Source organism: Macrobrachium nipponense, chromosome 39, assembly GCF_015104395.2.
Source record: "Macrobrachium nipponense isolate FS-2020 chromosome 39, ASM1510439v2, whole genome shotgun sequence".
Lineage (NCBI taxonomy): Eukaryota > Metazoa > Arthropoda > Malacostraca > Decapoda > Palaemonidae > Macrobrachium > Macrobrachium nipponense.
In genome coordinates this window covers 52,572,163-52,584,958 of record NC_061099.1, presented here as the reverse complement: position 1 = coordinate 52,584,958, position 12,796 = coordinate 52,572,163, and the positions used below count along the sequence as shown (strand labels likewise).

Genomic DNA, 12,796 nt, shown 5'->3' with positions numbered 1-12,796 from the left:
CAATTAAAGTTGAAAGAACTTTCAAGAATGAAAAAAAAGGTAAAGGAATGTTAAATGACAATAAACAAGTATATACTGTAAAATATGCAAAACTCTATATGGAAGGGAAACGACTCCTCCACGAGGAGAAAGAAAGACTCACTGTGGGACTTCCATCAGCATGAGGAGGAACTTCTCAGCATTGGCGAGTTTGGAGCGATCTCCGTCGAAATTCCTGAGCATCTCCATCTCGTCGGATTCGGGCAAGATCTTCAGGAGGCCTCGCAGCTTCTCGGCGCCGATGTCGCTGTGTTCTCCGTTTCGGATCATATCCATGATTTCCTCATTCGAGCTGCACAGAAAAGACACAACGGACACCAGAGAATTAAATGGAACAAGCACACTGGGGTCTTTTGACTTGAAATTCAAGCTTCCAAAGCATGCTGGTTTCAGCTTCCACCGTAGACCCCACACTGCACCAGTAACTGATCATGATACAGAGCCAGTGATTTTTCATTGCTCTAGGGGCGACGCGAACCCGTGACATCTGAGTGGCATGCCACGACATTAACCACTATACCCGCGGACCAGCTTAAGAAGAAATGAAGCAATTAATGGGACACGAGGCGGTTACTGGAGAGGAACACCGTCGCTGATCAAATATGACGGCTTTGATGAATGCCAGGAGTTAAGCGGTATGTTTAACAAACTGGATAATGACGCCAACAAATGTTGATAATATTTATGGTGTATAATTATCATTATTATTAGACAAAATTGGAGAAACCGACCCAATAGTTGAAATTTTCTATTTTTGTTATCTTCTTATCTTCTTTAATATACACATTTTTTGCAGACGAACAATGTAAAGTACTGCTTTTACCTTAAGATAGCTGCAACTACCATCTTCAATGTCCTTGCGATGTCACTAAGGCACTCTTAAGGTCGTATTATTATTATTATTATTATTATTATTATTATTATTATTATTATTATTGAGTAGACTAAAAACACCGCAGAGTCACACTAATAGACTTTCAGAAACGAGAGGTGAATATTGGAGAAAGACTAATCTTTACAATTAAGTACAAAGAACCCATAGGAACTGGTGAAAAGTAAATCCCAAAATAGAAACAAATAAGAACGTAATAAATCGTTTCTGGTTTATTAATTTTTTTTATCTCTGTTCATTCTGTTCTTTCCTGTCTGTTCATTCTGTTCTTTCCTGTCATCAGCTAAAAGTATATGAAGGTCACAGGGGAATCTTCGACTCTGGAGCCATATCTATCTATATGCCATAGTATTCTGTAGTCATGCGATGTGATGCCTGCTCTGATACAGCCAAAGACATAAATCTGTCTTCGTTGCCTGCTCTAAAAGAACCAAAGACATAAATATGTCTTCGTTGGCTGCTCTAAAAGAACCAAAGACACAAATATGTCTTCGTTGCCTGCTCTAAAAGAACCAAAGAAATAAATATGTCTTCGTTGCCTGCTCTAAAAGAACCAAAGACATAATTGTGTCTTATCATTGTTATTACGCAGTACTAAAAGATCTACAAGATTTCAAATCTGGTACTACTATGGCGGAAACATTTTAAGTATATATTACCACTAAATATATTTAATGAAAGAGCAATGTGACTTGAAAAGTTTTATATTTTGACGACGAACTCATTACACATTTAGTACGTCTCTATTCCAAATTGAAAGACTAATGACTACATTTAGAATCAAATTCAAATATTTCCAAAGGAATTTCAACATCACCGATCCTGAACTTTCCAATGGGAAGGTTCCAAACGATTCCGGAGCCACTAAGACTCTTACATTAAAGATGAGGTTTGGGTCAGAAAGGCTTAACTGACGTCAAAACATCATATCATTTGACAGCCCTGACAGAATTAACCTCTTCTTCAATCTCAGGAGCTGTGTGTGGCCACCGCTTCAAGTAGAGCGAGATATGAACCCGCAACAAATTTAAAGGTATAAATAAGCAACACAGTATACTGTACGTACGTATCTAGTAAAAGTGACCAGTAAATTCTATATACATACAATGACACTTGATGTGTAACTCTCTTATTTCAAATAATTATATTCAAAGTAACGTGAAAAGAATTGAGTCTAACAAGTGAAAGCCACCACAATACTCACACTCTGAACTGCTTGAGGAAGATGTTGACATTCAGGGAGCGCTTTCCATCTAAAAGATTAATCTGTAAAATAAGAAATGGGCTGATCATAATGAAACTCATGCGATGAATAACTATTCATATCCACTAATAGCGTCATTCTTGTCAACGGTACAAATATTTCAATCACTTTATTCATATCGTCTGATTCCTTCATACAAATGAAAATCCTTTGGTCTGAAAGCAATGTCAAAACTAGATGCACCTTACAGCAACTGCACATCTGGTTCATCAGCTTCTTATGATTTTTTTGACAATGAATGAATAACCTCTTCACTAATTAAGTGTGATTTTCATAGAATATTATTTTTAGAGTGCAGTCCCATTTGGAAAGTCAATGCTATGGGTTATCTGATACCTTTGGTCTCGTAACTTACGCTACTATTAAAAAATGATCTTCAAACATATTACCGTCACAGTTTTTGTGACTTTTATACCCCTATCTACTAGCAAATATTCTAATGTGTACATGCATTCAAATTTCTTCACCTCCTTGCACAAAAGTATTAAGAAGTTCAGTTTGGAAATATCTCTAGATTTGCGCCTCGAGACGTCTTTCTCACCTCAGTGGGTTCCTTCTTCTTCTTCTCCACTTCATCCTTGTGATCTTTCGAAGCCTTGTTAGGCGACGCAGGTGCAGAAGTAGTTTGCTGACAGAACAAACCCTCCATCTCATCCCAATCCAAAGCCTTCGATGGAGAATCCTTGTGTTGCCGAGCCAAGAGAGACCAGATGTTGTTTTTACCTAAAACCTGCAAAGATGGTGAATTTTTCTTGAAAAGGGGCTTGTGTCGAAAATGCAAACGTCAGGATTTATAATCTGTCCAATTCATCTTTCATTCAAATCATAACACTGTTCTAGAAAATGATAGCACAGAAATGACGCGTTCCTTGGAATACTGTGAAATGTTTTGCATCTACGGGAAAAAATTAGAACTCCATTAAAAATAGTCTAGATAGAAATTTTTTGCGTATAAGAAAGCATAACGCAAATCGTAAAGTAAAAGCAAAATATAAAAGTAAAATGACACAATAACGTGAATGAGAGCTTAGGTAAAACTGTTGAAAAGTGAAATCCTCACAAGAGAGGACCAAAATTTCAGCTGACTTACCTTGTTATCAGGGATTTTATTCCAATTGAAAGTCTTCATCTTGGATCGAGGCTTCGGGGTCTCCATTTGGGGCAGACGAACTTTGTCTAGGGGAGCTGCTTTATTCCTGAGGGGAAGACCAGGCGGTGGAGGGGGTCCTCCGAGAGGAGGAGGAGGAGGGGAGGAGGGCATCCCCCTGGAGGAGGAGGTGGTGGTGGACCACCTGGTCCTAATCCTGGAGGCAACGGTGGTGGAGGTGGACCACCTGGTGGAGGAGGAGGAGGCGCTGGTGGCCCTCCTCCAGGAGGTAATGGTGGAGGCGGAGGAGCTGGGCCACACCCTCCCGGTAGCGGCGGCGGTAAAGGCGGTGCAGGTTCTCCTACGGGAGAAGTGAGAGTCGAAACCGACAGACCGGAGTTGAGGTTGAGGTTGAGGGAATGCTTCCTGGACTTGGGGTCGTCCCTGTGGCACGAACACAGACACCTGCTGGCGTCTCCCACCTTCAGCTTGGTCAGGGACTTGTGGGAGGGCGCTCTCAGGAGTCGGGCGGAGTCCTTGGCGTCCTCCAGGAGAGTGGATCTGTGCAGGAGCTTCTCCGCTGTGTCCCAAATGACATCGCTGATCGGCTCCTTCGGGTCTATTCTCAGTAGATGCTGAAGGATGCTCAAGAAGGGAATTTCTTGGGGAGTTTCAGCAACCTGGAATCACAAGGAACCATCAAGGGCGAAACCAGGCGTCAAATGACCCACACATATAAGGTTTCTCTTATTACTTTCGAGAACTATATACTCAGTTTTGATTTAGTGCTAATAAAAGGCACTGCTCACAGAAACTGAACTATGAAGCTTTAGAATGTTTTTAATTTCAATTAAAGTTGAGTCACTTAACCCACTATTTTGTGTATCTGCGTCAGCATTCAATTTTCTTAATCATAAGAACCATGTATCTTCCTTTACAGTTTCATTTTTTTTTTTACGAATAACGTCTTAAGGAGTACACAACAAAACTGAATTAAATGACCTGGAATGCTATTCTATCAGTCATTAACAATTCACTTTACATAAAGCGAATGCTTACAGACACGTCCATGAACCCATACATACATAACAAAAAACAAAGACCAGCATAACAAGATAAAGTATCTTTACAGACCAAAGTACGTTTCTAACCACAAGCCAAGCCTAAGGACGCATCACTAAAAAGGCGATGATGACGATGCAGAGGAAAGGAATCAAAAGTACTACTTATCCCTTACTTGTCTGAGGATGGCATAGAAGACGTCCATAGGCGAGCTAAGATCGACGCCGTCGGGGCCTGATATCTGGGCCTCGTCTGTGTCTCTTTGCTCGTCGAACACGTCCAGCTGCACCGCCAGATCGGAGTCGTTGACAGCATCTTGTCTGTTTGGCGGAAAAAAAAGATATGATGTCCACATAAATGAGCTGCTTAGAGAAGCTGCGTTACAACACATAGGCCACCGATACCTGGAATCTCGCGGCAGTAGTTATATGAAGTACGCGAACTAACAAATGATAGGCGGTTAATACAAACGGCCATAATGCAACGACGTTTGTGTTTGAAAGTATGACAGCCATGTGATATAAACTTATTTCTGCATATAGTGGCGCGTAAGACTTTATGAAACTCTTTACGCTTCTTTTATGAGCATTTCCAAATAGTGTACTATGTATGCTGCCGAATATGTCGGTATGGATACGGTAATCATACTAGCATGCTGATTTATTTCATACATCCAGTAAAAACTAACGACCAAGGACAGTGAATCTAAACTAATATTCAAGAATAAATATGAATAATTCATCTCTTACCTTAATCTGCTAATGACATCCAAGACTTTCAAACCTGTGGACAAAACACATATGTCAATTTCATATAAATGACTTTTCGTGATATGGAAATTATATTCTACAAGCTATTCCAGGAAAAATCTAATATATTCAAGATATATCAGAGGGATGGGTAATATACTTCATGTGATGTTCAACTAATGACAATAAAATATGATCAAGCCTGCTTTATATTCCTATTAAACTCTTTATAAACATGCAAGTGACCGAAACGCGATAATTGAAAATTCTGACGAATATTGAATTCATCTTGACTGTTTTGCGATAAAAATAAGGAACAAGAATACGATAAATACTTCGATAAATTAGCTGTTTGTATCTGGGAACAAAGATTCATGTGACAAACAAGAAATATAAATAATACAACTATAAATTTTCTCGGAAGCCTGCCTCTAATTTATGCTAAATATTAAACGTTTGAATTTGCATGGTTGCTTAGCTGGGCACGCGGAGAGAATATAATAATGCGCTGAGTAAATACATATACTTAATGGCACTGCATGTTGCCAGGCAAGCTCAGCTGATTATCATTATTATCATCACATGTAGTTTGAACAATAAGCTTTATGACAAAGATGCTAATAATCATCGCCAATGTTATAAAATTATTACCAAACTAGGAATAAAATTTAAAAAAAAAGGGAAAGAGAGACGCAGACCTCTATTCCAAAAGGATTTTCACAAGTCAGAAGTTGATCAAAAATGACAATTCTTCACTATCCACTTTGTGCTTTAACAACAAAATCTCATATCTCGTAAACATTCCTAACACACCGGCCTCTTTCAATGAAAACCATGATTACTTTTTCGTAATCCTGATCAAAACATTTTACTTCTACAAAGGTCGAACCGACATTAACCGGAAAAAATGATATTAAGTTTTTATGAAGTAGCTATATAGCATATCATCTGAATTTTCTAGTACTTTACTTACAGCTCTGTTAATATTTTGAAGCCAAAACTCACTGAAAGGAGAGCTAACGAAAGAAACGCATATATATAAAAATTACCAATTGAACCTGAACTATGTTAATAATAATAATAATAATAATAATAATAATAATAATAATAATAATAATAATAATAATAATAATAATAAGTTCAATGTGTTCAGAACCAAAACAAACTTCTAAGGGAATGAGACCCTCTCTACAAAGCCTGTCGAAACTCACCAATAAATTCATTTCTTATTCTTATTCTGTCTTTGAGCAGTTGCGTGGAGATGATGATGCAATTGATGAAGGCAACCAGGGCTGTGCTGTACTCAGCTGTCGTGGAGGACTTCAGCTCTGCTACCACCACTCGGAACCGATACCTCTCCGCCTTCAGCACCTGCGAAGAAACGAAATACGATTAGGAAAAAGATTCCGAAGGTCAAATAAAAGAATACAATGTTGTAATATTTCTTTTCGATAAAAAAAGAGTAGAAATCAACATGATTAAAATAGAGGTTACAAAAAATTTCATATATGTACGTCAGGAATATTTCAAGTCTTATTATTTCTAGTTATAAAAAGTAATATTTCAAGTCGTATTATTGCTAGTTATAAAGGAAAAGAAGACCTGCTCCACACTTTTAGAGTAACAAGTTGGCCATGAAGAATAGTTCTGAGTAAGGATAAAGGAAGTGGAAGAGCTGCCTTGTGGAAAAGGCAGAACAATGCATTTGGGGGCCCAAAAATGCTACTCTAGCGTGAGATTTGGAAGATGGATTAGCGACATTAACGATCGGTGACAAACATTTAAAAACGGAGGATAAAACTACAGAAAGTCGCATTGAAACTTCGTCGAACAGAGACAAATAAGAAGAGACTCAACCATAAGAAAAAAATAATCTAAATCATTGCTAAAAGTCTGACGTAGTTAAAAGCAATGAAAAGCACCATAGCAACAGAATATGGCTTCAAAATATTGAAAAGATTGAGTACTGAATGGAAATACTCCCGTCGCTTTCTTTCAAGGTGAGGTTTTAAAAACGGGTACGTACCAATGTACGTGAACACCAGTTAGTTAGCAACCTCTCCTATAACGATCCTTTTCAAATCGAATCGCATTCTACCCTGTCAACTGTCAAATGAAAAATCGCAGCGACCGAATAGTCCTTAATCTGTCAACTTATCCTTCATACATTCTTTACTTTGTTCAACATATCGATGATATCAGAATTCGCACAGAAAGTACGATACGAAAATCGGCTTCACTAAAACGGTGATACCTACAAGTAAAATGAACTGAGGCCAGTAGAACATGAGGTCTAGAAGTGAAGTAAAAATGGACGATAGTGTAAGACTTAGATGACAATCCAAATACCAGATCTTACGAAATATTAGAACGCTTAAAGTAGGCAACAGAAGAATGCGGCTTCAACACCAGAGGAGAGAGAGAGAGAGAGAGAGAGAGAGAGAGAGAGAGAGAGAGAGAGAGAGAGAGAGAGAGAGAGAGAGAATGTGGGTGTCAGACAGAACACAATTAAAGGGTAAATATTTCATAACTAGTATTTATTGTAAAAGTGTTACGTCCATATATTCCTGCGTATATCTTTTTCAAACAAGATTCGCCAATACCTTTATATCTGACAAACGGCAATATACAGTAAATACATAAAGGGTAAAAATAATATACAGTACTACTTTTGGGCCTTGAACCCACCTGCCTGCACACATTAATAAAACCAGAACCATCTTGATCACCTGAACAACCTACGATCTGGCGATTTTAGAACAAGGTTAATATAATAAGTACGTTCTTTGTCTTCACATCATTATCTGATTTCTGTCATTCCGTGAAAATTACTTTACTAAAATGTGTCATTATCAGAGTAATTATAACATAATTATGAGTCACGAAGACATTATTCCTTAATCTGGATCAGCATGGGAAGTTTTCTGCCAAAACTTGCAAATTCCAGACACCCGGATGGTCTCATCGTCTGAGAAAATACCTTCCCACATGACTTGTAAAAGTTCCCTTTCTTTCCATACTCGCCAAACCACTTTCTTTTAGTCTTCAACACCCCCGCCCCTCCGATCTCACCCCCTCCCCTACCCCTAACCACCTCCGGAACCCTGAAGTCTTCTGACTAGACAATGTCAATAAATCCAGTCTCGTTATATACTTATTTTACGACAGGATACATACTGGGAACTTTAAATGAATGCCACTTCTTTCATAACGCTGCTCATATATAAACACATAAAAATGTCTGACAGGCTAATCGTTAAGTATAAAAATTTTCGTAAAATTAAACTCTTCTGTAAAGTTATTTCTTCAACATTTTTGCGGCCAGGTCTAACATTTATGTACGTTGTTGGTTAACTTAAAGTGAAACAGCTGATGAAACGTGCAGACACATCAAAACTGCACTCCCCTTCCATACCCCCAACATGTTTGCGTATGTAAAGAGATGGTAGTGAAATGGAACAAATCCTATACTCTTTAAACTGACTTGTTAAAAAAAATGAAAAAAAAATACGATTTCAGCTTTTAGAGATGACACCGTTACCACAACTGTCACCGGATGCAGGTCAGATAGGACAAGGAGGGAAGCAGTGGCATCATTGGGCAATGGGCAGCCGAGCCAGGTCACTCTGGGGCGCATTTGGACATGGGCGGAGGTACCATGGGGACTGAGGGGTCAGGGAGGGAGTAGACCCTAAACAGTCAGTAGGAGGTCGGGTTTGAACGCTCACCTTGTAGTGTTCGAGGGCATCGAGGGCACGATTATGCCCGTCGGCGTTGTACACACACAGGGCAGACAGGAGCTCGAACACTTGCTTCTTGATGGTGACATTGTTGGTATCCAAAGCTGCAGAAGAGAAAAAATGGTTTGCATTAATAGTTGTCGGATGCTGAAAAAATGGTTGGTTTGTACTGCTGGCAAAATGAACATTCACCCTCTTCACTCTCTCTCATATGCATAACCAATAATAAACCAAATTACGTACAACCCATATCATAGCACTTTTCTCTCTCATACGTAACAAGTAGCATACCAGATTATACGTAGGACATATCCCCTATAACAGCATTTTCATACAAAAGACCTCCTGAGATTATATTCTTTATTATAATTTTTATCATTGCCACGTTCAACTCATAAAACAAATCCTTATATTTCTGAAAAAGTCATTGCTCAAAATCAAAGGCAAGCGTTTTCAAACAGACAGACTGAAATAAGGTTCCTCCAGCCTACCATTAAGAGAAATTAAAAGTATGACTAAAAAAGGGAGACGAAATTAACGATACTACATTTCATGTGCAACATGAATTCTTTCCTTACAACAATAGTAAGTACATCAGGACTATAATAAAAAAAAAAGTCATGTCGAATTCTCATAATGGTATAGGATTAACTCATTAACGTTGATTCTTAACGATGAGTGAAAAAATCAGTACTTTCCAGTAGCGTCAAGATTGTAACAGCAGGCATAAATATGCAGTAATCATAACGTTCTTGCGCGATTCAAAAACCTTTAAACCATCAGAAATTAAGTACCGCCGTTGAACAGGATATATTCCTCACTTATTACAAATTAAGAAAAATCTATACCATCAAGCGTTACCATAAAACTGATCGAAACTCATGTTTTTAAATAACGTAAATCTTTAAATGGATGCTATACAATAAGTCAAAAGCAATCAGTTTGAATTATATATATATATATGTATATATATATACATTTGATAGATAACAATGAAAACATTTCCTGAACACTTAAACAAACTAGCTACCAGATATGAAACCAAATATTCCCTGTTTTATTTTTTAACTATCTACTAATAACAAAGCAATGCACTTAAAAATCATAACAGAAGACAATAAAATTCGTACGGAAATATAAGGAGGCGCCTCGCGATTCTTTTACCTTGTCAACCAAAAACATGTGATGAGAAAATAAGAGTTGGGGAAGAAAGGTCAATCTCTGAAACCCAGAGCCGTGGCCTCTGCTAGAATAGATCCAGCAAATTCCATGGAAAGTGACAATGGATCCTGCGTGGAAAGAGAGAGGATAATGTAAGGGAGAGAGTTGAATCGGCGATGATAACAAGATCTTGAGTAAAAGAGAGTTCGAACGTGTTGGGTTCTTCCAATTTTCTGTCTTGGTGTTTCTTGTAGTTTTCCAATAATGAAAAGTTGCCGCAGGATTTTCTTTATGATGCCACAATCTTCTAGTTTCTTTTGAAATATAATATTCTTTGATATTGTTTTACAGCATTCAGCCATATAAAGCAACTGTAAAACCTTTAATGATGCAAAAGTTATTCATATGGTTCATTTTAACGAGAAAAAAAAATCTGCATTAAAAAAGAACGAAAATGAAGTAAAACAATTGCATCAGATAAACATGAAGTACGAGAATAATAATAATAATAATAACGTAACTACGAAACTTTTCGAAATAATTGCTAAAACAATGGAATGAAATTACAGAGGAGTTACCGAAGCATCCTATAGTTTCCCTTTATGGCGGCAAGATGGAATAAATGGGTGCCACTGCCAGCATCCAACACCCCCCCATCCTCCTCATCTGGCAGAGGTCCCCCACCCCCCCTTCCCTCGTACCTTCCGTTCTCCGACACCTGCGTGACCCACAAACCTTGGCTCCGATAACTCCCCCAACCGGGAGTCCCATGGTTCCTCTGAACGGAGGGGCCCCCCCGGTGGACCAGCTGCATCCATGACATCTCAAATAACCTCTTCTTTGCTCATCCTGGCCCGTAATTACATGACAGTCACCATCTTCAAGCCTGAAGAATCCACTGCCTCCAATAACCACCTCCATAGACTCACGGATTGACGCCAGAGAGCCATAGAAGGTTTTTTGAATGGAACTTTCGCTTTCGTTAATGGGTTGAGGTGGGGTTGCCATCGGGGGTTGGGGGTTGGGGGCTGGAGAGAGGTAGGAGGGGACCGTCCCGGTTCACAGGAGATAGGTATGTTAAGCATGTCGACGCAACAACACCTGTGCTTCCATAGCCTACTTTGAGAGCTCTTGGGACACCCCTGGGCTTTCCTTTCGGGTCGTGTTTTGATCTAAAGACATCCTGGGCCTGACCAGGAGTCTTCAGCAGTTGGCACAATTTGGCACTGCAATAACGGTCCAACCAGCTGTGTCCATATGGCTCTGGGTCTGGTCATGGGAGTTAAGGGGGAAGGGGAGAATTCATTGCGTCATTTTAGCAAGCTGGTCTATCATTGGCTGCTGATGCACGGCTACGCTGGCCAATTGGAACCTTCTTACGATGGTCAAGGTGCGATGAATATATCATCCGATCAGTGAAAATATGTGATTTGTGCTGATATCTCAATGAATGAACTTACTGACACGTCTTTTCATTTGAGTGACGGCATCGTCCACTTACAACGTTATTACTGACAAGACGATTAAAAGAAAAAGGTACTATATGCACTTACAAATGACGTTTGGATTGAAAATGTTATCATGAGTAACCTGAAATCAACAAAGAAATGTCGTATTCCTACAATGAAGCAATTTCATAATCGTATGATGAAGTGAATTCAAGGTCATGGAAACGTTGGAAAAAGGAAAAATAAATATGTTCTAATATACTTTGGGTTTTCGGTTAAGGTCGCATATTTCGAAAAAAAAAGTATTATTTATAATTCAAATAGTACTGTATATCCTAAATCAGATACTATCTTTATCATATATATAATGATATTATATATATATATTTATATACATATATATATATATTATATGTATAATATATGTATTTATAGTATATATATATATATATATTATATAGTATGATATTATAGTATATATAGTATATATATTGATATATATATATATATATCATATATATATATATATATATATATATATATATACACACACACACACAAAGATGGCTCTTATTTAAGTACCAGTCCCTTGCATAGAGAAGGTAATGATACACAGATAGATAAAAACAGACAGACAGACAGACAAGTAGATAAATCGACAGACAGACAGACAGACAGGTAGAGGAAGTTTCCACTGAAACAACGACACTTTTCGATATTTATCGTAGTCGCATGTACCCAATCTGTATGTTGTTTGTTTCATAGTTTATGGCTAATAGAGGTATCTAGCTTTTTATTGGATAACATTCACCTGATGCTTTTACAACAGAAGCAACAAGGTAGCCTGCTTTTAAAAACGATATATGATATTACGTACGAACATGAACTTCCACTTCCATAAAAAGAAAATCAACATCAACGCGTACAACTAGACACAAAGGCAATCTCGCCTGCGCACAGACAAGCATGTACACACTAAGCGAATGAATAAATGAAATTCACTTAAGAGAATCCCTTATGGGTTAACCCTGCAGTTTTATGATACAGCAAACACATCTCGAACGTAAAACATAAAAGCTTAGTCTTTACCGATAACACTGGATTCAAGATCAGCGATGCGTGAGCGTTTGCTCGAAATCCTTATCTGGGACAGATTTAAATAAACAAGTTCAGGTCAGTTATATCACATTTACGACAACAATACACGCAGCAGAAGCAGTTGCAAATGTAGATGCGTTCTAATACTAACACATGTTCCGCTATACCCTAAGAAATGTGCAACATTAAGTGACGAAAAAAGAAGAAAAAAAAAGAACCTAGCAAAATAAAATGAAATAAACACACATATGTATAT

General features: G+C 38.1%; 1 protein-coding gene across 1 annotated transcript in view; it reads right to left on the bottom strand.

The window, feature by feature from the left end:
* Positions 1-12,796, bottom strand: part of LOC135210350 (uncharacterized) — a 242,784-nt gene that overhangs the window by 39,495 nt on the left and 190,493 nt on the right. The window contains 9 exon segments of the mRNA XM_064243240.1: positions 143-331; positions 2,136-2,197; positions 2,737-2,925; positions 3,286-3,443; positions 3,446-3,962; positions 4,520-4,664; positions 5,094-5,127; positions 6,305-6,464; positions 8,822-8,937. Of these exon segments, the coding sequence (XP_064099310.1) occupies positions 143-331; positions 2,136-2,197; positions 2,737-2,925; positions 3,286-3,443; positions 3,446-3,962; positions 4,520-4,664; positions 5,094-5,127; positions 6,305-6,464; positions 8,822-8,937 (1,570 nt within the window).